The sequence below is a fragment of the Protopterus annectens genome, chromosome 8.part0 (genome assembly GCF_019279795.1).
Source record: "Protopterus annectens isolate FY-2018-M chromosome 8.part0, PAN1.0, whole genome shotgun sequence".
Taxonomy (NCBI): Eukaryota; Metazoa; Chordata; order Ceratodontiformes; family Protopteridae; genus Protopterus; species Protopterus annectens.
Window position 1 is genome coordinate 604850225 of NC_056741.1, and position 27181 is coordinate 604877405.

Below are 27181 nucleotides of genomic sequence, written 5' to 3' on the forward strand. Positions count from 1 at the left end.
CACCCCCAACCCCCAGTAAGGAAACCTCCATAAAAAACTTCTCCAAAGCCAACTTCATGCTACTCAAGTCAGAACTGACAAACCTCATGACACCCATGCAGACGGGAGCTGAAAGTTCAACTGCTGAATCCTACACTAAGGCACTGTACAAGCACATCCACTCGTGCATGAATCATGTCATCCCAAATAGAACCAAGACCCTCTCCTCCAAAAAAGGAAGCCAATCTGGTGGTTCCCTGCCATAAACAAACTATACAACAGAAGAAACTGTTGCAGAAAAGAGGAAAATCCCAGGATGCAAAAAAAACTCCCTTACCAGCCTTAGTAAGAAGCTGAGAACCCTCTTAAAATCCTCCAAAGCTAGTTACGAAAATAAAATTGCCAAAGATTCCAAAGCCAACCACAAGGTATTCTACAGTTATGTCAAGAATCTAAATGGCAATGCTCAGATATGCTCTGAGCTACAACAGAATGGTATTAAATATACTGATCCCAAGGATATTGCCAATATCCTGGCAGATTGATTTAGTGCCAACTTCACCCCACTCTCACCCCCTAAAGAGCCCATCTCAATACCAAAAGATTTCCAAAATCTGGTAATCATGGCCACACAGCTAGAAACCGCAGCCTCTAAAGCTAAGAATACAGCATCCATGGGACCAGATGACATCATGGGCTATGTACTACATGAACTACAAAATGAACTGGCACCTCACCTAAGTGCCATGTTTAATCATAGCCTCACCTCAGGCTTCATGCCCACTGAGTGGCGCACAGCTACAGTTAGCCCACTCCACAAGGGGGGATCCACCTTGGATCCCAAGAACTACTGTCTCATCAGTCTGACAAGCCTGATCTGCAAGGGCATGGAACGTATTATCATGGAACTTATAAACAAAGACATTGGCAACCTTCAAACACTGGACCCCACCCAGTTTGGATTTGTGAAGGGCCAATCTCGTCTCCTGAACCTGACTGACTTTTTCCAGTCTCCAGAGCTGTGGATGAGGGTAGGCGGTCCACACAGCCTATCTGGGCCTCGCCAATGCCTTCACCACCACCCCTCACTCTGGAATCACAGAAAACTTACTAAGCTGGGCATAAATCCCTATGTCACTCGATGGGTTGCCAACTGGCTTATTGACAGAACCCAGACTGTAAAAGTAGCCGACTCCAAATCCAGCTCCAGACAAGTGGAGTACCTCAGGGTTCAGTTCTGGGATTGCTCTTGTTTGGCATCTACTTCTCTGAAGTACAGGTCAACAATAAGGGACTCTGGCTAACAAAGTTCGCAGATGACTACAAACTGGGAGCCATTACTGAATCCCCGAATGATGCGGATATTCTACAAAAGGGCCTTCAGAAACAGATGCTTGGTTCCAGAGGCATGGGCTCAAGCTTAATGCCAAAAAATGTGTAGTTATCCCTTTTGAGAAAAAACATGTACCCATGAATTACCACATATGGGTCAGTACACTAAACACCGAAAGTGTGATGAGAGACTTAGGGACACAGGTGGACAGTGGTCTCACCTTCGATAACCGCATCACCACAACAGTCACAAAATCCCTTCTATGCGGCACACATCATCACGAAGGGCTTTTCATCTAAAAAAAAAAAAAAAGGCGGTCACTGTCCCACTGTACTCATCCCATATTAGACCCATTATAGAGTACAATGCCCTGTTTGGTATGTACCTCAAGACATCTGCAACAGCTGGAAAGGCCGCAGAAATACCTCACTAAAAGAATCACAGGCCTAAAGCAGATGCCCAATATTGACCATCTAAAAAAACTCTAGCTATACTCTGTGCCATATCGTTTACTCAGAGGCAATCTCTGCTTAACATACAAGGCCATGTCAAACACTGAGCTATTGGACATGCTCCACTTAAAGAAATCCCAATTCCTCAGAGCCACACGCTCCAGGGATCTAAACCTTGTCATCACAATGAACAAAACATGCTGGAGGGATTGGTTCCTGACCCAGAGACTCCCCTTACTCTGGAATAGACTTCCCATACATGTCAAGCAGAGCGCCTCCTTGGCCCTCTTCAAAAAAAGCCTTGACGATTGGATGGGAGATAGGAAATTGACCCAGGGGATCACGTCAGTTGCCCTGCTAGACAGGGGTCCAGGGAAGTAAATATTGTGGGAAGAAATATCCAGGGAATTGTTATGGATAGGCTTGTATAGGCCCTAGGACAGATAGCCTAGTACCACCCTATGAATCTATGAACCAACAGAAAAAGTTCATTGGTTCATAGAAAATTAGTAAGCCAACTGCCCTACAGCCCTTACAAGCCTGGCCATATTTCTCCAGAGTTGCCCCAACTGTTGGTGGTTAGGTGAGTGACGCTCGCAGATTTAATAGTCTATGGTAGTTAATGACTTCCTCTATCCAGGATGGACGTGGGCACCACCCCACTCCAAGAGTGAATTTGCAGTCACCCATCCAGTTGCTCCTGACTAACTTGTGGCAAGGAGAAAAAGCATTAAAATTGAAAACAAAATAGTTTTTGTGAAAAATGATTACTCACCGTACAACCAGGCAGAAAAGCAGCAGTTTTATTGCAGGACAGGGAGTGCTGAGAGGGATCTTATCAGAGTCTGAAAGCTGTAATGCACTAATGCAGGCTGCTGAGTCCTACAGCTGGCAGTAAAAGACTGAATAACTCACTTTCTGTGATAAGGGTTAGGCTTCCCCAGATGAGAGGAGATCACCTAATTCCCTACAGCAGAGGGTCACAGGATCAGAGGAGAGCTCTGGAAAGCTGCCAATGTGTGGGCTTGTGCAGACAGAGAACCGATATACCACGAAGGCAGTGAAGGGTGAACATTGTTTTTTCTGTCTGCCTTGCTTGTCCATTTTAACTAAATTTATAAGCCAAGTATCCATAATTAACGATCAAAACACACACAGGTCACTGCAACAGTAAATCAAAACACACACACACACACACACACACACACACACACACACACACACACACACACACACACACACACAAAACCAATGGAAGGCACAGAAAGATGATGACTCCACCAAAACACAACATAAAATGGTGGCCTAAACATTGACAGTAGGGGTAGCAAATCCAGTAAACCGTTACATTGATGGGGGGGGGGGGGTGACCTGTATCAACAGTAGAGACAATTTTGTAATAAGAATAATTGACTAAAGGCAATTTTACCAAAAAAAACTTCTATAAACAGTGATGCACAATATAACCCGAAGCTGTACTTCTGATACGAGTTGTTCAGCAGCAAAAGGTATGGGTACACTGAGTGGTACAAAACATTATAGGAACTAAGGGTGGAGTAAAAGCCTAAGAAAGTCTTGAAAGTATCACGCTGAATAGTGCCCTCTTACAGCTAGTCCTGTCTGATGAAGTGAACAGACTAGATTTTGTAAGATCGTATGTTCATTAAGAAAAAAAATGAGCCAGCTAAAATTTCTCTGGCAGTGAGACTTGTGCTACTTAGTGAGTGGAACTAAATGTGTGGTGTAATGTCAGTGTTATGAGTGAGCCACACCTTTAACAAGACTTACATTAGTTCTCACAGGAAAAGAAAACAGCTGAGCAAAATCTGACTGGGACAAAAGGCAAAAAAGGTGGATAAACCCACAGCCATTATGATTTACTATTGGTGACCCTTCAACAGAAATCAACCAGTTCTGTAGCTGTGAATATGATACTCTCGCATGCTGTAGTAATTAACATATATGCAAAAAAGATTAATGCATTTCTACAATTAACACAATTTTTTCTCTATTCATACACTTGAAGTCATGCTGAAAATAGCTGCAGTGCTGTAACATGGATTAGAATGTTCCTTAGACTTTTTTACTCCACAACCTTCGGAAAAAATCATTGTAAGAACAACAGAAACGCTCACATAATATTTTTTAAATGAGAGTCTCCTATCCCTTGTTCCCTTTACTAAATAAGAAAGAAATGCAGCATCAATAAGGCAAGGTAAGAAACACTAAGGGACTTGCTTACTCCTGAAGGTTGCAGGATTTATTTGCTGTTGATTGCTGTTCCACCATAGAATCCTAAGAAAAAAAAATTTAAACAGTGAGGCTAGATTGAGATTACACTTACTCAGAATTGCTTGAAACATTCAAACTGTTGTAAAAAAAAGTAATTTTGTGGGATACTCAACAAAAAAAGCAGATCTTGAGCTCTTGCAGCAATCTACATATATATCAGTATATGTATAGAGATAGAAAGAGAGCATATGTTGCTGCTGTTGTGATCACTTAGCAACAATTATTCAGAAATGATTAATCTGGGACTGCTCTTATGGTATTATCAATCTGACCCACTTTCAAAGATCCTCTCACCCCCTGCTTCCATTTATTTTAAAATCAAGACAGACTCAAAAAAAAACAAACATACTCGTGAAAGGTAACTGCTTGAAAGGACCTAAAAGAAAATTGCACTTGGGTAGCAAATTTTAAGTTTTGTGGTTTGGTTATAGGTTCACATTTCATACAATTAAGAGCCAGGTACCTCACCAAGGAACTTAATTTCCAAATGGGAATCAAGTTTCTTTCTAAATACAATAAGATTTTAGATGAGCTAATATCCCTTGGCAGTTTTTTTTCCAAAACTTGGTGAACCTGGGGGGAAATTATCTGCTTCTTATTTTGGAGCATTTCTTAACTGAAACTAATAACATCACTGTGTTCACTGGTTTGGTAGCATCTCTCCAGAGGCAAAACAGGCTGTTAGCAGCAATTATTGTGCACATACTTTCCCTTATAAATCAATAATGGAAAGAGTACAAACTTAGTTATATAAGCTTTACATTTTCACCAATGTATACCCTTACTCTTTATACATTTATTTAACATTTGTTTACTGGAAAAGTGTGACTGGGACAGAGCCAATTTTCAGCTGAGGCCTGGGGAGAAATGTTCCAGACGCATGTCTTTGGAATGCAGAAGGAAATTGGAGCAACCCACACAAATGCGGGGGAGGGGACATGCAGACTCCGAACAGAAGGCACCCCAGCCGAAAACTGAACCGGAGAACCTCTTGCTTTGTTGGAGGCGACATTGCTAACCGCTGCATCACTGCGCCTCCCAAATACATACATGCATACCTCCCAACTCGAGTATGTAACAAAAAAAGGAGAGAAAGTCTGTAGGGCCAAAGCACATCACCACCACATTTTCAGAATTATTCATAGGGTTACTACTGATGCAGACTTTGTTTACAGAACAAAGAAATGTTTGCTCACACTTGCAATTTGATAGCCCTAACTTATGATCACTGTAAATGTCTGTATTCATCTTCTAAACATTGCAGTTTCAGAAAAAAAAAACAAATATATTAAAACTAAAAGGTTTACATACAGCCTTGGGGCACACCAGCGGCTATAACTTTTCAGCTGCAGTGATGGTTTGATTGAATTCTTACATACACAGGAATATAACCAGTTAAAGTAGGATTACATGGTTGTGCCATTAATCTGGTTTAAAGAATGTTACATGAAATACTATCAAAAGCTGAAGATCGAACAAAATCAATGTCAACTGGGAAAACATCTTCAAATAAGACTTCACTAACATTGTTGTAAAGTCTATTTAGACTTTGTGAAGCCATGATGATCCAAGGTTTAAGATCTCAAAAACAAACTGACACAATGACTGAAGCAGACAAGTCTTGTGAAGCATTTACGTATTATGCTCGCAAAACTGTTAGGACAATATCTGTAGATACTGTGTGTTACTTTGTGAAGCAACATAGAACTAGCAACTCCCACCAAGCTCAAAAAAGAACGTTAATTTAAAATATTCTTTAATGTATTTTATTTGTACTATACTGAAGCTTACTTCATATAGATTTAGCATATACTTAATTCAGAACACACATACATATTTCTCATCATATTAATGTTTGAGAGTTGTGTTCTATTGTTAAGCTTTATGCTGAGCTTTAATTGCACTTATAATTCATTTGAATTCTATTAAATATATGTAAGGAGAGGTTTGTACATTTGTAGTTTTTAAGGAAGTCAGTTAAAAGTGTTTATCTATTTCTACACAGCGTATACATGCTGTGTGTTCTAATTGCTATATCTTTAAATGTTAATTGACTTCGTTAACTAGTTAATGTTTTATTGTTTTACTATTTAAACTCTGTCTGTGGGTGCAATTATTATCTGAAGAAGCGTGGTTGTATCCACGCGAAAGCGCTCATCATCCCACCAGTCGAAAATAAAAGGTTTTATTTTTCTACATGTTCTACTGGTCTACTTGGTTATTTGGAAAACTTGTTATTTGCTACATCGTGGAGAGACCATTTTCTTGCTTTACAAAACTCCCACCAAGCCCCATGATGCAAGTCGCAATATGTTTCTCCCTTTGTACTCCACTGACCTAGACCTGGGTTAGCTTTTCCTATGTCCTGCACTGGCAGGGGTTCCACTTATTTCCTAGAAATAAGAAAACTAATGACAGTGAATATCATAAATATACTGTAAAACCAAACAAAAGTACACAACTGATTACCATGTTATAAAGCATCAAACAGTGCATTTGTAGAATTCAATTCTGAACTGACCCAGGGTAATAGATGGGTACCCTTACTACCACAATGACTTCCTCCTTTGGCTATAAGACACAGCTTACTGGATCCATGGACCATCCCCAATGCATACTTATCTTTATCTTCACTACAAATCACAGTGCAGCATTTTTTTTTGTAAATTATCACAAGCAGGGATGCCCTCATAGTATCAACACATGGTCTGAGAAACTCCACTCTTATCTATTTAAGTACGTGCTCCTGGAATTTGAAAGTCTGCTTGCCTGCCATTAGTGAGCAATTCACATCGAATTGTGAAGAATCAATGATGCTATGACACTTATATTACTAAACGAACGATACAAGTATAGATTTGTTTGATTTATACACAATCAAAAAAGTCAACTGGCAGAAGAAAAAACATAAAGGGGATAGAGAGGAGGCACTGCTGATAATCAAGGAGGGTCCTTTCTTGGTTTTGGATGGAGGCAGTCTTGCAAATGCACACAATTTAATCATGAAAGGTTTAAACAGTGTATTCTGCGTGGAATCTACAGGGTACAATTCAATTAACTTTTAAAAAAGATATCAAGCAGTACAGTAAAAATAAATGAAGTCTGAAAACTGGACTGGTGGAAATAAATATGCATACAAGTAGACACCTCCCCAGTAGCCTTAGAACTTTAATGACTGGTGGAAATAAATATGCATACAAGTAGACACCTCCCCAGTAGCCTTAGAACTTTAATGCATTAAATGTAGCACTGCACACTTTTTTATAGATAAAAGTTCATGTTTACTGAATGTATGCAAGGTTTTTTTCACATCTGGGAGGTGACTAGAGGCAAGAAGAGATAGCAATCTGCATCAGTGAGGACACAGACTAATATGACCTTTAGCATGATTAACCTTAACTTTAGAATAGGCAATACCTGTGGGTGCAGCTGTAAATTTGGAGCAAATATTCCTATTCAGGAGATGAGACTTTCTTTTAGGAAAGTTTATATGGTTTACTGAGCTTGTTGTGAGCAAAAGGGGAAGTTTTTTTTAAAAATGTAGTTTTTTTTTTTTTAGGCAAACTGTGTAGGAAAGTGTAACATGTTTGAACACACGAGAAGCAAAGTACTAAAGTGAAAGTAAATTAACCATAGCAGTAGATGTTCAAATCATCACAGCTGCAATAGTTTAAACTACATGGGTTAGAGCCTGCTACAGATACAACATACAACAGTGGGCCATCTTCCAAAGCTTCAGGGCATCTTCTACATCCTCAAACCATTAATAGCTTAAAATACAGCTTTGGGCAACATGTGCATCCAGGAGGAGGAAAGAGAAAAGAACCCTTAGCTAAGAGGGCAAGAAGTGGATAGGGTAGGAAGGAGGAAGCAAACACTGCAACAGTGAAGAGGAAGAGATCTACTGTAATGGTAACATTTTACACAACTGTACTATGTCCTTCCATATCACTGTTGCAGTATTCCTCATGTAAAGGTGAGTACAAAAGCTCAAGAGGATGTCATTGAAGAGCTCTGCAGAAAACCATGCAGGACAGAGCCCTGGAAATAATATCCAACTTGTAGTGATTGGTGTGGACAGAAGACCAAGTAGCATCCTCAAGGATGAAAATGGTATCCAGTCCCTTGAAAAAAAAGCACTAGAAGCAACAGCTCTGGTGGAATGAGCCTTTGCTGATGAGGAAAGATTTTTAACATGAAAAAAATAGCAAAAAGAAATGGCCTTAGAAATCCAGGATGAGATGGTTTGCTTCAAAACAGCCAAACCCAAAGAACTGGGATGAAAGGAAAAAAAGCATTATGTTCTTACCATAACTTGGCATCTGTGTTATCCCTATGTCATCATTCATCATCATAGGGTCTTTGATCTGATATCGGATCAAAGCCGGCAACATACTACAGGTGTATCCAAGTTTCTAGCTGCTCTCTCTCCCCAGATCGAGTTTGCTGTCATATTCCTAAAGGCTACTCCTGCAAAACTGGAAGGCAAACACTCCAACTTCCTCCATGATCCACAAGGTAGGGGGATGGTGGGAGGGAAAAATATGATGAATGATGACATAGGATAACACAGATGCCAAGTTATGTTAAGTACATAAATCTGATGTTATCCAAGTCATTTATCACTATAGGGTCAGAGTCCCCAGCGACCATTTATCCTGGGAAACCACAAGAAAGGACAATCTGGGGCACTGTGGAGCCAAAGGAAGCCCAGCTCCTAGAAATCAAGTCTATCTTGTAATGAGATATAAAGGTGTGAGGATTAGACCAAGTGGCAGCAGCACAGATGTCATCAATAGAAAGCCTGGCCAAAAAGGCTGAAGTAGCAGCTACGGACCTCGTAGAATGAGCCTCGATTTGTCCTGAAATCTTAAGATGGCTACGGTCATAGACTATGGAGATGCAGCTAGAGATCCATTTACAGATAGTGACCTTAGAAACTGGAAGACCATGTCCATTAGGGGGAAAAGCCACAAAGAGCTACTCTGACTTACAAAAAGCTTTGGTCCTAAGTAGTTAGAACCGTAATTGTTGGTGTACATCCAAGGTATGCAGAATGCACTCTCCTTTGTTGGAATAATGGGGAAAGAACACTGGTAGCTGAAAATACATTGGTTTAGATAAGATTCAGAAGCACCTTTGGGCAAGAAAGAGGGATTCTGTCCTTGTGAAAAATCATGTAAGGAGGAGTAAGGGTAAGAGCTTGCAGTTCCGAAACTCTCCTAGCTGAGGTAATAGCAATCAGGAAGGCCATACTCCATGACAGAAATTTGAGATCACAGGAACTAGCAGGCTCAAAAGGACTCCTAGTCAGAGATTGCAAAACCAATGTAAAGTCCCAAGGAGGTGAGGGAATCCTTAACTGGTGGTCTAAGCAGGAAGCCCCCTTTCATAAACGCTCTACAAAGCCTAGATTAAAAAGTATACTCACTGTTCTCAAGAAAGTTAGAAATTGACACCAACTAAAGCTTGATGGTAGAGAAACTTGCTCTCACTTGGAAAAGGGAGGACAAAAACAGAAGCAGAAAAGAGATCCAGATTCCTGCTCTTGGCCCAGATGGAGAATCTTTTTCATTTGCGACTATAAACCTTTCTAGTGGAAAGTTTCTGGGAGGCTAGAATAATACGCTTAATGGGAGACACTAGCCTGGACTGCTTTAGAATCAGTGGAACTGTAGAAACCATACAGTTAGATGAAGGTGCGAAGGCTTGGGAGAGGAAGCCGTGATGGATGGGAAATTAGATCCTGATGGGGGATCCAGTACCCATGCCAGATACTTCAGATGACACCTGATGAAGGGGAACCATGGTTGACGAGGCCAGAGAGGGGCAATGAGGATAAGGGATGTTCCTCAGGTGCTGCGCTTTCTGCAGAACCTTGGAAATTATAGGAAAAGAAGGATAGGCATGCAAGAGACCCGGAGGCCAGTCGTTGACTACAGCATCTCTCAGTGACTCCCCTGGAGGGGGGATTAGGGTAAAGTACCTTGTGTATTTGTGGTTGGCTGGGGAGGCAAAGAGGTCACAGTAAGGCTGACCTCAACAATCTAAAATCTGGTTCATCAATGAGGGATTGAGGGACCACTCATGATGACTAGAGATTGATCTGCTGAGCCTGTCGGCCAACACGTTGGAGGCCCCGGGTATATGCTTTGCAGTAATGAAGCACCTGGAGGACATTGTAAATTCCTACACTCTCATGGCCTCTCTGCACAACAGGTAAGATCATGTTCCCTCCTTGTCTTTGACATACCAGACCACAGCCATGTTGTCTGTCTGTCTGAACTGCAATCGTCCCTCAAGGAAGGCAGTCCTGAAAGGTTTACAATGATAGAACTGCTCTCATCTCTAGGATGTTTATGTGCAACTTGATCTCTACGGGGAACCACACTCCTTGGATGGGGTTACCCTGAAAATGCCCCCCCCAACTCAATAGGGACGCGTCCATGGTCACTGTAGCCTTGGGCAGAGGGAGAGAAAAAGGCCTGCCTAGAGTGAGAGCCTGAGAATGAAGCCACCAAAGAAGGTGACATCTGCACACAGGCATCAGCTATACTGTCATGGACAGGGGATGAAACAGAGCCAACCACTGAACTGCTAAGGTCCACTGCAACACTCACACGTGGTACCTTGCCAGGGGTACAAGATAAATGGCTGAGGTCATGGATCCGGCGGCTCAAAGAACCAAGGGAACTGGGGGACCTGACAGGTCTAAGATCAGTGTGACCTGTCCTGGATCAACTGAACCCTGTGTAGAGGTAATGCTACAATCTCTGAAATGGCATCTGACAGAACTCCTATGAATTCCAACTGTTGTGTGGGGAGCAGATTGGGATTTTGAAAGGTTAGTAGTGAGCCCCAACTGACAGAAGAGGGAAAGAACATAATGTCGCTTGTAGCAGTGGATGCCTTGAAGGTGCCAGGAAGAACCAATTGTCAAGGTACAGAAAGACCTGAAACCCCTGCAGCCGCAGGTGAGCCGCTACCATTGGCATACATTTGGTAAACACCCAGGGGGGCTGTGCTGAGACCAAAGGGTAGAGCTCTTTACTTGTAATGATTGGCCCCTAGCCAGAAGCGAATATGTCTCTTGGAATGCCTGTATCTTCATGTGATAGTAGTCATCCTGGAGATCTACTGAGTACATACAATCATCCTTGCGTAAGAGGCAGAACGAACTGAGCAGTAACCATCTGGGACTTTGACATCTTGGCTGAAAGATTGAACTTGCTGACATCCAAAATAGTGCGCAGGTCTCCAGTCTTTTTTGGCACTAAAAAGAAGCGAGAATGAGTACTGGATCCTCTTTGTTCTGCTGGGACCTCTTGGATGGTTCTTTTTTGAAGACGTTGTTGAATGTCTTTAAAGGCCAGCTCCCTCGGACTGGGTGGAACTTCAGAGAGGTAACTTCTCATGGGAGGAGATTCCTAAAAAAGTACCTGGAAACAAGGTTTAACACCCACAGATGAGAGGTGATGTGTGTCTAGGCTAGTGGGTGTAGAGAAATGAGACCCCTGACTGCCTCCAGGGCAGAGCAGCTGGGCAATGCTTCAGGAGTGCTGATAGGGCTGTTCAGAGAAAAGTTCCCCGCAGCCCTGATTTTGTGGACCCCCCCCTGCCTTGAGGGCAGCGTTGGCCATTGAAACCTCTCCCTCTGCATCTGGAAGAGGAGTCATCAGAAGCTTCCTGGAAGGGAGAATGACTTCCAGAACCACATCTTCCTAGTGCCTTGCTGGGTCTTACAGAAGGACCTCTGGGGAGTAGAAAGCTTGACCCTGCCTGCAGACAAAGTCTTCCCTTCCTGCTTGCTGTGGGTCAAAATGACTTTCCAGGAAGGTCCAAAAAGGGTAGAGCCATCAAAGGGGACGTTGGTAAAGGATGCAATGAAGGCTTCCGCACAACTGCATAAATGTAACCCAGCATGACGCCTCACAGCGATGCTGGTACCTGTTGCCCGACAGGTAGCTTCCGCAGCATTGGAAATTAACCTCATCGAAGAGTTTGCAAGGGACATCTGAGTGGATAGCTTGGGAGACATCTTCTTAAAGTCTACCACCGGCAACAAATCTGTAAGGGAAGTGGAAAGCTCTTGGACCAAATCCCTTTGGGGGTGGGTAAAGTGTACCAAGTAATTAAACTCATCCTAAAAGTAGCTGAGGCATACACATGCTTCCCAAAATGGTCTACCACCTGGGACTCCCTGTTCAGGGGATGGACCGCGGAGCTCTGCCAGCTCCTTCTTGGTGGAGGCAGCAACAACCACAAAGGCATCGACTGGGACACCTTTGCTCCATAAAGAATGGGCAACAGGAGGGCTAAGAAATTTGCCTGCTATTTTTGGGACTGGCTCCACCATGTTGGGCTCCTTCCAGGCTCTGCTGACAATCAAATCTAACTTATCAGCGGGGGGGGGGGGGGGCACCCTGGAAGTAGACGGGGCCATACCAAAAGCCTTCAGAAACACAGACTCTTCCAAAGACTGTGATTAAGGAGACCATCTGCCCTTCAAGATTTCAAGGATGTCCCCAAAGGAGACATCTTTGGGAGAGGATCTGGGGGACCAGTCACCATCAATGTCCATGTCTTTGGTGAGGGACTCCATGGGGGAGTCCAAGTGCCTCCTCCTGCACTTTCTCTTACAATGTACCTCCTCCACAGGGGGCACTGGTGAGGACTTAGAAGAAGCAGGGACTCCCATAGAGGAGAGAATGCCCCCGAAGGCTTAAACGGTAGGGCTGACCCTGAACAGGATGGGAGGCTTCACCAGCCGAAGTAGAGAGAGGCAGGGACAGGGAGGTGTGGTAGATGAAACTTCAGCCCTGGAAAAGGTCTTCTCTACCAGCCAAAAAGCCAAGTGGCTGGAAGCTGTCCCATCCCCCATGTCCGAGGGAGAAGTCCCCCAGAGAGGAAGGAAGAGTCTAGAAACAGCACCATGATCCCTAGATGATACCTGTCCAGAGCTACCAAGAGCTGAAGTGCCAAGGGGAAGGGACTGGTCCGAGAAAACAGTACCAGATCCCACCCCTGCAGAGCCGTCAACCACCCCAGCACGGGGCTCACTCTGGTCTGAGGGTGGAGGAGCATAAGCCAGGGTCCCTGATGGGGTCAAGAAAAGGGAATACTTGGCCTCACTGGGCATCTGGGTCTCGAGATTCCAAAGCCACCAGGGTTGGAAGAGGAGAATGAGCAACAAGGAGGGGCAAAGCCCCCCTAGCCAGATGGGCAGGGGAAGCCAGGAGTACCAACTTAATTTGGGCCTTGAGGAAGCTCCTCATCATCCTGTCCATGTCCGAGGGTAAGAGACTCCTTGAAGACCTTGAGAAGGAACAGGAGTGAGTTGACTTAAGAGGGAGAAACTCACTGACTTCCTGCAATGTTCCAGGGTTTGGCTCCGAGGCCTTGTAGTCAACTGAACTGCCTGTCTGGAGGTAGATGGAACAGCTACCTCTTCCAAAGCTATAATCGGAACTGACAATCCTGTCGGACCTGAAGGCCGAGCCAACATAATGATTGGATCTGACAAACTGGTTGGATCTGAGGCTGGCCTCACCCTGGTCAGATCCAAGGGTGTCTGATCCAGAGAAGCCCTGTATTTGGGAGATTGCTCTAAAGGCCTTCGATCCGAGATGAACCAGGCTGGGATCGATCTGGGGACCTAGGGATCAAACAGATGCAGATTCTTAGAAGGAACAGACTGTAAAGGAAGGGGTCTTCCTCTTTGAATCTGCAGAGGAAGCCTTCGAGGGGGAAACAAAGGGGCCCCCTGAGCCAGACCTTTCTACAGGAGCTTGTTGTGGTGCTCTGACAAGGCCCTGGGGTTAAATATGTCACAAATGTTGCATTCAGCCTCCAGGTGCAAAGTGCCCAAATAATACAAGCACTCCTCATGCGAGTCGGAATTAGGCATCTTCCGACCGCACAAGGAGCATTTCTTAAAGCCTGAGGGCTTACCACCATAACTAAACTAAGAAACTAAGCACAGACACACACACAACAAAAACCTAACAACCAAGCCCTAACGGCTAAGAGAAAAAAAAGGCACCAAAAACCATCACTAAAACTAAGGTCACTAAAAGGCAAAACTAAAGGAAGGGAGGTACTACAAGGGGGAATACACACTATAAAAATCCACTAGACAACACAAACTACACTAAACTACAAATAATTTAAGTAGAAGGACCTTATCTATAACCATTCAAGAAAAATCTTGATGAGTGGATGGGAAATAGGAAATTCACCCTGGGGATCACTTCTCTGGCTCTGCTTGACAGGGGCACAGGAAAATAATTTTCTTGGGTGGCAAAAGCCAGGGCACCATTTGGCTAGGCTTATATAGACCCTAGGGCCAATAGCCTAGTACCTACCTATGAACAGCCAAGGAATCGCGTCTGCACAGAAACAAGGCTAACGAGATCTGGGGATTAGAGGGCAGCAGGGCATCATGGGAGAGGGAGAAGCTACAGCCTTGGATTTGTCTGCATTATGTTGCCAGCTCAGATCTGATATCAGATCCTAGACCCTATGGTGATGAATGACGACTTGGATAACATCAGATCAAAAACTTGCTCAGACTTGTAAATATCCTTAGTTTTATCTATTAATAAATGAACTGTCTATGCAAATCCAAGGTGTGAAGTACCTTTTCACTGGCAGACTGTGGAGAAGGAAAATAAAAGGCAAATGAACAGACTGATTAATTGAAGTCATTAACCAACTTGGGCATAAAAGGATTAGTGCAAACAGCCTGTCTCTGTGAAAAACGAAAAAGGGAAGAAAAGACACAAGAGCCTGAAGCTCATATACTCTCTTAGCTGAAGTGAGGGCTAAAAGAACAGTCTTCCATGTACAATGCTGTAAGGAAGCTGAAGAAATAGGCTCAAAAGGAGCCCGAGTCCATTCTTCAAGGACAGAATTGAGGTCCCAGGTAGACAGGACAGGCTTCCTGGGAGACCTGATACGAAGGATGCCTTTAAGAAATTGCTTTACCTGAAATCTAGAAGCTAGAGGAGGAACTATAGGCAGACAATGTGAAATTGCTGTCAGGTGAGCTTTAACTGAAGAATATGCCAACCCAGCATGCAGTAGATCATACAATTAAGAACCTAAGGGATCCATGTTTCGAGAAAGGCACCAGACATAAAATCTCTTCCAGTTAGACAAATATGATTTCCTGGTAGTGGAATTCCTGGCTTCATGCAGGACCCGCAGAACGTGTTCAGGAAACAGATGCCTAAAAGGGATCAAAACCCTATCACTCACAGCATAATTTGAGTGAACAAGTGAGGATGGATACGAGACCCCTTGTCTTCTGTAAGAAGGTCCAGTGAAGTAACTTGTGGCGACTGCCCCTCACCACGTGAGGAAGAAAGGGGGGAACCAATGCTGTCTGGGCCAAAAATGAGTCACTAGCAAGATTTTGGGGGAGTCTCATCTGATCTTGTGCAAGACCCTTGGAAGCAGAGGAAGGCATACTGAAACATCCCCTTCCAAGGGAAAGACAGGGCTTCCACTTTCCAACCCAGAGGGCTTGAGAATCTGGAACACAACAGAGGAAGGTGTCTGTTAAGAGGGGAGGAAAGAATACCTACCTGAGGAATTCACACCAATGGGCAATTTATGAGCCAGTGTGCTGGACCAGCTCAGAGACTCTGCCACTAGACTGCGCTCAGAGGGAATGTAAACTGCCTGAAGAGTCACTTGATATGGAAATCCTAGACCTGCAGATCTAGCCTGCAAAGATAAGACCTTGTACCCCCATGCTTGACATACCACATCACAGTGGTGTTTTCTGTGAAAACTCTGCGGGGTCTGGGATAGAAAAGGTAATGAAAAGCCAGAAGGACCAGAAGTAGGGCCCTCATCTCCTTTATGTTGATGTGCTCTGACCTCTGATGCAAAGGCCACAGACCTTGAACCTTGAGAGAACTGAAAGAGCCCTCACATCCCCTATCGGAGGTGTCTGTAAAGAGCTCTTAAGTCGGAGCTGCAGTTGGGAAAGGCAGCCCCATGTTGAGGGTGAACTGATGAATCCACCACTGAAGCTCTAGCCTGGGACAAGGGAGGAAGAGGACTAGGAAGTCCAGTGGGTGGCAATGTTGAAGCCAGTCCCTGCAGTTTTCTCATATGGAGCCTGGCCAAAGGAAGCATGGGAACAGTGGAAGCCATAAACCCAAGGTCATTGAGAAACTCCCTGGCCATGACTGACTACAGAGGAAGACAATGGAAAAAGGCAATAAGTACCTTACCAGACACCTGCAGCAACTGGAAAGACCCCAAAAGTACCTCACCAAGAGGATCAAAGGGCTGAAACAGATGCCATATGCTGCCCGGTTAAAGAAACTCCAGCTCTACTCAGTGGCATACCGCCTGCTCAGAGGCGATCTGTGCCTGACGTATAAAGCCATGTCCAACCCGGAATTAATGGACATGCTGCACCTCAGAAAATCCAAATCCCATCGAGCTACGCGCTCGAAAGACTTGAACCTCAGCACTGAAATAAATAGGACATGCTGGAGGGACAGATTCATAACCAGAGGCTCCCTTCACTCTGGAATAAAATCCCAGTCCAGGTTAGGCAGAGTCCCTCATTGACTCTCTTCAAGAGGAATCTTGATGAGTGGATGGGAGATTGTAGGTTTACCCCGGGTATCACTTCTGTGTCACTGTTAGACAGAGGCACAGTATACTAACCTCGAAAAAGGGCATAGCAAAATTAATTTAAAATGGGTGGCGAAAGCCAAACACACTCTGGCTAGGCTTATAAATGCCCTAGGGCAGATAGCCTAGTATGAACCTATGGAACCTATAAGTGTCAGCGCCTTGGGGGCAGGCAGGGATGCCAGCATGGGGATGATCTGGATCATGTAACCAAGGAAAAACATGATCCTGAGAAGGGATCAGAGATAACTTTTGAAATTTTTGGTGAATCCCATGCTCTGTAACAGGGAAATACTGAATTGGAGATCTTGAAGCAGAGCCCCGGAAGGGGAAGCCTGAATGAGCAGATTTGTCCAGATAAGGAAAGATCAACCCTTCTCATCCTGCAAAAAGAAATTACAGGAGTGAGGTAATTTGGTGAAGACTCTTAGGGCAGTAGAGAGGCCAAAGGGCAAAGCAGAGACCTGAAAATGTAAGGAAAAAACAGAGAAATGTAAAAATGTCCTGAAAAAGTGACAGATGGGGTTATGAAGGTAGGCATCCTAAAGATCAACACACAGAGCAGAAAGACCTGAGGAAGAAGAGGAAATAAGGTCTGAAGAGAACATCCAAAAGGAAGGAATCTTGAGAAAGGTGTTGAGCTGGGAAAGGTCCAGAATTGGTCTTCAAGTGCCCTCCTTCCGGTGAACCAGAAACATTCTGGAGCAAAAATCCTTCCCTACCAAGGGCTGAGGGTACATCTTAAATGGTGCCCTGGACCCAAAAGGGAATGAAGCACCTCTGGGGAAAATGAAAGCTGTTCCTTGGAGGCTGAAGGATGCCCAAAAAGGGAAGGGATTTTCAAACCATAAAATACTCCTGGCAGATGACAGACAGAACCCCAAGAGTCTATTATGATTTTTATCCAGTTTGGAAGGGACAGGGAATGACAGAGGGATAAAGGGACCTGACAGAGGAAAAAGGGGAAGCAATTTGTCCAGGTTATCCCAGCTTATCCTGAAAGGCAGGTTTCTGGGAAAGTAGGTGTTTGGGTAGACTTAGTAGGAGGCAAATGTCTACAACTATTTTTACCCTTGGGTGGAGGACAAGCCTGCCTACAAACAAAAGCAGGTTTGGGAGGGTAATTCTTTAAAACTTTGGAATAAGAGAAATAAACATTTTTCAATTCCTGCAAAGCCTTACTCTTATCCTGGAGAGACAAAGTTCAGCAGCAGCAGTATCAAAAAGATTTTTATTATTCAAAGGAGCATCCAACATCAGGCAAAACCTGAAAATGAAGCCATGAGTGAAGCCTCGTAACACAGCCAAATGCAGCAGCCCAGTAGGAAACATCAGCAGCATCACAACTGTACTTAACAGAATGGCGAGCAACTTGATAGGTGGAACCCATCAAGGAAAGTGCAGAAGCCTTCCCCTCAGAGTCAGGGAGATCAGGGATTACCTGAGAAGGGAAGGCCAAAAAATATCTAGTCATACGAGTCTGGTAGTTAATTGGCCCTAAAGGATAAGGAGGCTGCAGTATAAACATTCTTGCCTTTCTCTATGGCTTTACTATCCTTGCCTGAGGGAAGCAGTTTGGTAGAGGCCAAAAGCTTGGAGGGTTTGTCCGAAGAAACAGACAGTACAGAAGGATTGGCAGAGGGGCATTTATACAAGCATTTACATTCATTAGGCACTTGCAAAATCTGTCAGGTTTTTTGGGAGATGGGGGCCGAGAATCAGGGCCAAACAAGCTGCTGAAAAAGTAGCCAGAAGTGGGGGAACAGCAGAAGGTTTGGGAGACTCCATCTGAAGGAGCTCATAATACCTCTTCTGAATGTCAAAAACTTGAACGCAATCCCACTTAAAGAATTCCATCATACGAGAAACAATATCCCCCATAAAGAGGGCAATCTGGACTAACAGAATCTTCTTCCTCTGAACCATAATCCAGGGGGATGGGATTTGGAAAGAGTGTGCTAAGGACTCAGCCCCAGAGTCCTGATCCTCAGAGGAATCATGTTCTCTAGGTCCTTTAAAAGGAGTGTAAGACCAGGGAGGGGTAGGCACAAACACTCCTTGAGGAGGCATTAAAGCTTTAAACAATCTCGGAGTAAAATCCTGCCATGCACATAATGGGATCATTAATTTCAGGGAAAGAGGTTTGGTTTTCTGCTTCTTTTTCTGTGGGGCATCCATATGAAACACCCTAGGATGGTCAGACCCTTGGTGACACTCAATAAGTGTAGTAGGGATCTCCACCATCACTAAAATGTGGAATCCCCCTGGTCCCTCGGATATAATCAGCTGAGGTGCCCCTTAATGTCTGGAACAGATGTTTGTAAAGGCTCTAAGTAAGTTCAAGGAGTAGGAGTCATGCCAGCCTCCAATCTGGTTGCGGTAGAGGAATTCAAAGTAACCACCAGATGATCCTCTGGCCTTTCACTAGCCTTGAAAGACATCCAGGGGAAGCTAGACAGCAGCTGTATCATGCCTAAGTTTTTGGGCCTTTTTCTTGGCAGATATCTAACACTCGGGACAGGAAGACTCTGCTACAGCACCTTGAGCCAAACAGCTTACAATTCTGGTTTTCGAGGTAAATAGATAAACAGGAGACAACTACGTAGGGTCTTAAGAGACAAAAGCTTGGCAAATAGAACACTGCATATGATCATGGGAAACACCCAAACAAGAGAGGCACTGATCATGATGATCTTTATGGGGAATCTGCTTCCACACCAACACTGTCCTTTTCAAGATGACTTGAAACCTATCAATACTAAAGAAAAAGAAGATAAGGGGAAACCCCAAAGGAGCACTTATCTGAAAAAATGGCACTGTAACCAGCACAGAAGACAGACATTCAGACTGACATTCAGTGTTGGTATTTGGACTGGCAGCAAATAAGTTCTGAAGTGTGCGTGTCTGTACATCACCTTTATGCCCTCTGCCTTGCACAGGGAGCATGTGTGTAACATATGGTGCCTGTAAATACTAAAGGCTTTGTAATACTGGCCAGACGTTGGGCTATCCTTGGTAGGAGACACCTGATGCAAGAAATACTGCAACAGTGATATGGCAGGGACATTAACTGTTGCGTGGGCCAGAAGGGAGTCATAACAATGATCTTGGGAGATTCCTTCTGAATATTCAGATGTACCCTGGATATCAGAGGAGAAGCATACATAAACATTCCTGTCCAATGAAAAGAAAGGGCATCTGTCTTCCAGGCCTTCTTGCATGTAGTGCTAAAGCAGAACTTTGCCAGCTGATTGTTCAGACGGTAGGCAAAAGGTCTACTTGAGAAACTCCCCACAGATGGATAAAATCTTGAAAGTGCTCCAGTCTAGTTACCATTTATGAGGGTCTGCCTTTGCCCCAACAATGTGGGATGTCTGTAAAAAGAGACTGTGCTAAAAGTATATGACAAGCTACCGTGGCTAGACTGCACAGAGGGTAAAGATATGGTTCTCTTTTGTTTATGTACATCACTGTGGTGTTGACTGTAAACACCTGAAGAGGTCCTGGGGAGCACAAACAATTCAATGAGTTGACAGCATTTATAAGTGCCAGACATCTTTTATGTTTGTGTGTTTTGATTTTTTTTTTTTGCAAAGATCCTGCACCTTTATCCCACAGACACTACTCCCCCTAGCAGAGTGTGAGACATCTGTTGTGACTGTGCAGCAGCAAGAAGGGAGAATGGAAGACCTGGATTCTGAGCAATGTAGTCATTTTCATCACCTCCCTTTTCACAAATTCTAAAACTGGAATCTGAAATGACAGGGAAGTTAATGCTGGGACTACAAAGATTTCAGGTACCACTGGAAGTTTCTCAAACGGAGGCTTGCAAAAGGTATCACAGATGCCATGAGATCCACAATCTTCAGAAATTCCCTTCCTGAGATCTAGTCTGAGTGGAAGAACTCGGGAACATATATAACTACAGATCTATTTTGTTTCCTGTGGAAGAAAATATCTTTGAAGTGAAGTGTCTACAAGACACCTAAAGAAAACAATCCTGTGAAGAGTCAGACAAGACTTCTGTATGTTACTTTGGAATCCCAGCCAGTGTAACATACGCCTTATCCAAGAGAGATATTCCTGACAAACTGAAAGACTCTGCAAAGAAAAGTAGTATAAGTAAGGAAAAATGTGAATACCTTGCTGTCTGCAGTGGACTATCACAGAAGCTAGACAGTTTGTGAACACCCTTGGAGCAGAGACCAAATGATAATGCAAAGAACCGCTAATGTGAACCAGACATAGAAAGCCATAATAAACATCTGAAATCTGGATCTATAGGAATATGATATTGTGCACCTTTTAAACTGAAGGTCACCATAAAACTCAAATGGGGAATAAGGTGGAACAAGTTGCAAAGTGATAACATTTTAAACATGGGCACTATTACAGTTTCAGAAAGAAAAGATCTAGAACTGGTCTTCAAGAATCTTCCATCTCTGGTACCAGAAACATCCTTGAAAAAAACCCTTCCTCATCTCAGGAAGGGGATAGCTTCTATCACCCCTGTACAAGTACATGCTGCATGCCAAGAGGGAAAAGAAGAGTTTGGTCAGGCAGGTAAGGCAGAATTTACTGAAGTGTGGTAGCGACTTCCACTGCCATCTGTAGGCTTGATGGATTAGTCTCAGAACAAATTTGCCTGAAACAATCTGTTGCCAGAGAGAAAAATGGAGGTTCAGCCTTTACGGAAAGAATAACGGACTGCCAGTAGGAGATCCTCATATAGTCATTCAGACAGACTGTCCTATGTTCTGGGGATGGTTCCTGCTTTCTTTTTGGAACCTTCCTCTCATTAATGTTTAAATGTTTGCTTACCAGCAGCTTGCTTGATCTATTAATTTGCTTTTTAAAGTAAGTTCTAGAAGAAGCACTGACTCCATTAGCAAACGAAGGAGGAGGGCTGAAAATTTTCAGAAATCCCTTGAATCAGCTCTCCTTTCTCTTCACACCTTTTAATGACCACTGCAGAAGATCCAAGAACTAAGTCTCTGTGCAAGGGAGAAGTCAAAATTTCATTTCTGCCATCCCCTGAGAGGTTTTGAAAATGCAGCCAAGCAAATCTCCTCTTAATAGTTCCAGTGGCAGTAACCCTGGAAGTGGCATCAGCAGACTCATTTGCACATTTAAACAACTGCTAATCACTTGAGACACAGACATGAAGTACAGCAGATGTTTGTAGAACACACTGCCTTACAGGTACATAGGTAGTAGTGCCTTGCTACCCTCCTCAGTCAGTTTATCAAAGCTCATAACTCCTCCCACTGCCTGTCTGTGAGGATGAAGGACCAATCATATGGCAGGAACAGGACAGCCCCTCACACTCAGAGACAGGAAATCTCAGTTTTCTATGGTCCAACAGGAAGAGCTGATGAAAAATAAGCACAGCGAGCACCTACCGTTCTATTAAAAGTGTTACACACATATACACACACAATTCAACAGCGCCTGACTACAGCCAACTATATGCACCCAATAAAAAAGGGATGGTGGGAGGGTGCTGCCAGTAAGGCAGTGTGATCTATGAACATCTACTGCTACAGGTAAGTGGAACTTGTGCAACTGTACTATGTTCAACAAACACACTGGCATATAGGTAGATTCCCAAAGCTTACCCAATCTGGCAAGGACCTGTGCTCAAGTTTATAGGAGCTGCTCAAGGACTGGCGTGCTCTCTCTGATGTCTGGACTTAATCCAAATGAAATTCAGGGCATCCTTTGAAATCTACAGAAAAATAAGTATTTTTATTCACTATACTGCACTTTTAAACTGTATATTACTGAATTGCTGCCTACTTTTAAATGTTTTGCTGTTTCTCTGTTTCAACTGTTTGCTATTTCAGACTGTTTATCCTGCACTTTGTATTTTCTAGTACTTGTGCATTATATAGCATAGGCTAGATTCAGATTTGCTGAATCTAGATTGTTTTGGAATTATCTGAGTACTAAAACCAACCATCTTACATTAAGAGGGCCCCCTGCACCCTTGTGGCAGGAGTGTAGCAAAGAACCCATCAGACTAGCAGATTGTTGGAATAATGCTCAGTATTGAGCATTTTCATTGGCCAGTTTGTTTGAAAATTGCTTAACTTGATTTAAAAAAGGGTTCTCAGAGTTGCTACATAAGCCCTGCATTTGCATGGGTTTGCGCCTGTTTTAACACAGCTCCACAGAGTTTGGCAGCCAGCCACTGTTCTACTGTCTTCACCTGAGCAATCAGAGGCATCTATTTGTGCATAGTGCATCTTCGCCCAACACTGCACAGTGGAGATCACCACTGCTGGTTATAGATGCAAACACTAAAGTAGATTTATTTTCCCTTAGAAGTTGCCTGTGCTCCAACTGAGGAGTCCCTTAAAGTGAGTTTAGCTGCTTGGAGAGCACCTCAGCTGGGCTTTCAACAGCATGTACCACTTTAACTGAAATCTCCTAATCCCTAACAGTCTTGTAGCCCTTGGGAGCCCAAATAGTATAGACCCAACATTAAGCCCACAATTAAACCACATGTCCTCATTAAAGTAAGCATACATACCACCCCTAGTATTATGGATGGTCAGTTCTCCTCCACTTCTTCTGCCAGCCTGATAGACATGGGTATCCTGAGTCAGTGTAGCAATTGCCTCATGCATACTGGCAACCCACAACTACTAAACCACTCAAGCTCAATTTGTGAAAGATGCATATACACTAAGAATTTGGAATCCTTGCTCTCCGGTTCACAGAACAGTGACACTGAACAGGTTTGTCAGCTCACATCCTGCACAAACCACACTCTCAACATACAAACCATCATACGTTGAGGTACTCACAAGAAAGTTACCTAAACACCAGAGACCTCCGAAACACAAACATGTTACATCTAATACAGTACCTACAACACTAATAACACACAAAACCACAAGCACAGGTGTCTCACCAAACAAGCCTCTAAGGCAAAGCACATCTCTACCAAATTCTTTGGTCACAGGGGACTCTAACAAAGATGTCCCACTCACCAGGCTGGAGAAGAAGGTTATGGTCAGCTGTCGTCTGGTGCTAGGATCAACTAGATCTAACACGTTCTCAAATCTCTCCACTACAAGTACCATTATGACTTTGTCATAGTTCATACTGGTGTGAATAACTGGAGATTTACCTCACTAGATATATGAAAATAGACATGACAGAGCTCTCTGAATACGTGTCTCAGGCAGGTATGTCCCTAGCCTTGAGCAGCATACTACCTTCACCTAAAATAATACCACAATACAAGCAAAAAATGATTGGCTTCAACAACTGGCTTAGTTTCTGGTAACATTCTAAGGGACTCCCAGTACCAGTCAGCCTGGAATGACACGGTAGACAGACCATGCTACTTTGCCAGAGATGGCCTTCATCTGTCACCTCTGGGATTTCGGTTACTGGCTAAAGCTCTGCCTAAAGAAGACACTATGGTGGAGACAAATGTCACAACAAAATTCCAGATGTAAAAATATCTTCAAAAAGCATCCTCAACTTTATGCTGCTAAATGCTAGGAGTATAAACCTAAAACTACACTCACTGGAAGCAGTCCTCACCTTAGAAGATACTGACATCTGTGCAGTCACAGAGACTTGGTTTAAAGCCATGGAAAGCATCCCAGCCATAAAGGGCTATAATGCCTTCCACACATTCAGACCACAAAGAGCGAGAATTAAAGGAGGTGGAGTATCGGTATTCAAAGATGCATACACCTCTAGACTGGTCAAACAAAATGATTCCCTTGAACTAGTCCAGGTCCAACTGACTGTAGGCAAGACCCCCCTCCAAGTTACTGCCAATTACAGGAACCCTTCATTAAACCAGGATACCCACACTGCATACTTGGATCTACTTGAATCGCCCAAGATACAACCAAATACCCTGGTTTTAGGTGACTAATTACCCCTCCATAGATTGGGTAAATTATTCATGTACTAACACATTGCCCAAAGGTGCTTGGACTTAATCAACTCCAATGCCTTGGACCAGTTGGTTGACACCCCCATAAGGGACCCAATCATTCTGGATTTGGTGCTCACCAACATGGATCATCATTGCACCACCCCATGTGTGCGGCCCTTCCTAGTGAGGTCTGACCATACATCACAGTCTCATTAGAAGTCACTATAACATAACATCAGACCCTCCATTAGCAGCAACTAGACTAAAAAAACTTCTCCAAAGTCAATTATAACCCAATACGTTACGGCATTAATAGCTTCACAACCCCTGCCCTCACTGATAGCATGGCTTGTGGACTGGGATTTATACCAATGCCTTGTATAAGCATCTATACAAATGTATTAACTCAGGTACTTGATAGATCAACACAAGATCCTCAAGAAAGGATAAGCCTGCCTGGTGGAAATCCACCATTAACAGGTTATAAAATAAGAGAAAGAAATTGCTGTTCAAGAGCAGGAAGGAACGGTCTCTGAATTGGAAGTATTCCCTCCTCGGCTTAAACAAGCAAATACAATACCTCATAAGGCATTCTAAAGCTAACTGAATCCAAATTAGCCTCCCTCACTAAGGATAACCTTCTTTAGCTAAATCATAAACCTTAAAGGAAAAACACAGATTTGCACAGAACTTAGTTGTTAATGGTTTCACATATGCTGAACCCATAAAACAGCAAACCTGACAGCTGAGAGGGTCAGTGAAAACTTCTCCCCCCTGTCCCAGCCACATATCCCCTAAAGCATCCCTACCAACTGCCCTCCACCTAGTTATCTCCAAGGAACAGGTCAAAATGCTCTCTCTAAAGCCAAAATCACAGCCTCTATGGGACCTGACAATACCCCAGGCTGCATTCTTAATGAATTAAAACAGGAACTAACTACACCGCTGGGTACTCTTTTTAACTACAGTCTATGCACTGGATTTGTACCTGCTGAATGGAAAACGGCAACCATGATCATATTACATAAAGGAGACGCCTCCACAGACTCTAGGAACTATAGACCCATAAGCCTGACCAGCCTAACCTGCAAGCCTATGGAAACAATAATCATTGACCTTATCAACAAAGATATAGACCACCTCCAAACGCTCAACCAGACCCAGTTTGGCTTTGTTAAAGGGAGCTCCTGCCTGTACATCTGAGTGAACTTTTTTGAGACAGTAACCAAAGCCCTGGATGAAGGCAAATCCTTGCATATGGCCCACCTGGCGTTGGCCAAGCTCTTTGACACTATTCCCCACTCAGGCGTCATTGATGAACTCACCCAGCTGAAGATCAACCCGTATATTGTCAGGTGGGTTGCAAATTGTCTCACTGAATAGATTGCACACAGTCAAAATAGGTGACTACCTCCACCAGCAGACCCATAACCAGTGGTGTTCCACAGGGATTGGTGATTGGGCCCTTATTGTTCGGGATCTACTTCTTGGATGTACAGGCTAAAACAAAAGGTCTACGGTTGACAATGTTTGCTGATGATTACAAACTGGGTGCAGTCAGAGTCTCCAAATGATGTCAACATCCTAGAAGAGGACTTACAAATACAAACGACTGGTGCCAAAGTCATGGGCTAAAACTCGATGCAAAAAAAAAAAAAAATCATCATCCCCTTCGGCAAGGGCGATGTCCCTGCACATTACAACATTAACACCCTAAGCATGCAATTGGTGCTGAGTGATTTGGGCACAAAGGTTGACGAACAACCTTTCCTTTGACCACCATGTCCCTGCAGTGGTAAGAAAGGCTTTTTTTTTTTTTTTTTTTTACATCACCCACCTCATAAGTAAGGGTATTACATCCAGAACAAAAGAGGTTATAACCCTCCTGTACTCCTCACTCATCAGGTCAATAACAGAGTATAATGGAACCTTTGGTATGTACCTTACCAGGCACCTGCAGCAACTGGAAACACCTCACAGGTTTCTTAGGAAGAAAATGAAGGATCTTCGGCATATGTCGTTGACCGACTGAAATCACTGTCACTATAGGTTCATATGTAGGTACTAGGCTATCGGCCCAAGGGTCTACGTAAGCCTAGCCAACAAGATTCCCTGGCTTACGCCACCCAAGAAAGTTATTTTCCTGTGCCACTGTCGAGCAGAGACACAGAAGTGATCTCCGGGATGCATTTCCTACTTCCCATCCACTCATCAAGATCTTTCTTGAAGAGTGCTAATGAACTTTGCTTGACATAGATGGGTAGCCTGTTCCAGAGTATGGGAAGTCTCTGGGACAGGAATCTATCCCTCCAGCATGTCCAGTTTATTGTGGTGACAAGGTTTAGGTCCCTAGAGCGTGTAGCTCGGAGGGATTGGGATTTCTTTAGGTGTAGCATGTCCAACAGCTCTGGGCTTGACATAGCTTTAATATGTTTGGCAGAGATCACCTCGGAGTAGGCGATATGCTACGGAGTAAAGCTGGAGTTTTTTTGAGGCAGTCAGTGTAGGGCATTTGTTTGTGGCCAGTAATCCTCATTGTGAGGTACTTCTGCGGACTTTCCA

The 27181-nt window shown here is 43.7% G+C and overlaps 1 protein-coding gene across 1 annotated transcript in view; it reads right to left on the reverse strand.

The window, feature by feature from the left end:
* WNK3 (WNK lysine deficient protein kinase 3) overlaps positions 1-27181 on the reverse strand; it is a gene marked incomplete in the record, with an annotated part of 2462820 nt that overhangs the window by 1549459 nt on the left and 886180 nt on the right. Inside the window, 1 exon segment of the mRNA XM_044079290.1 lies at positions 4007-4059. Coding sequence (XP_043935225.1) covers positions 4007-4059 — 53 coding nt within the window.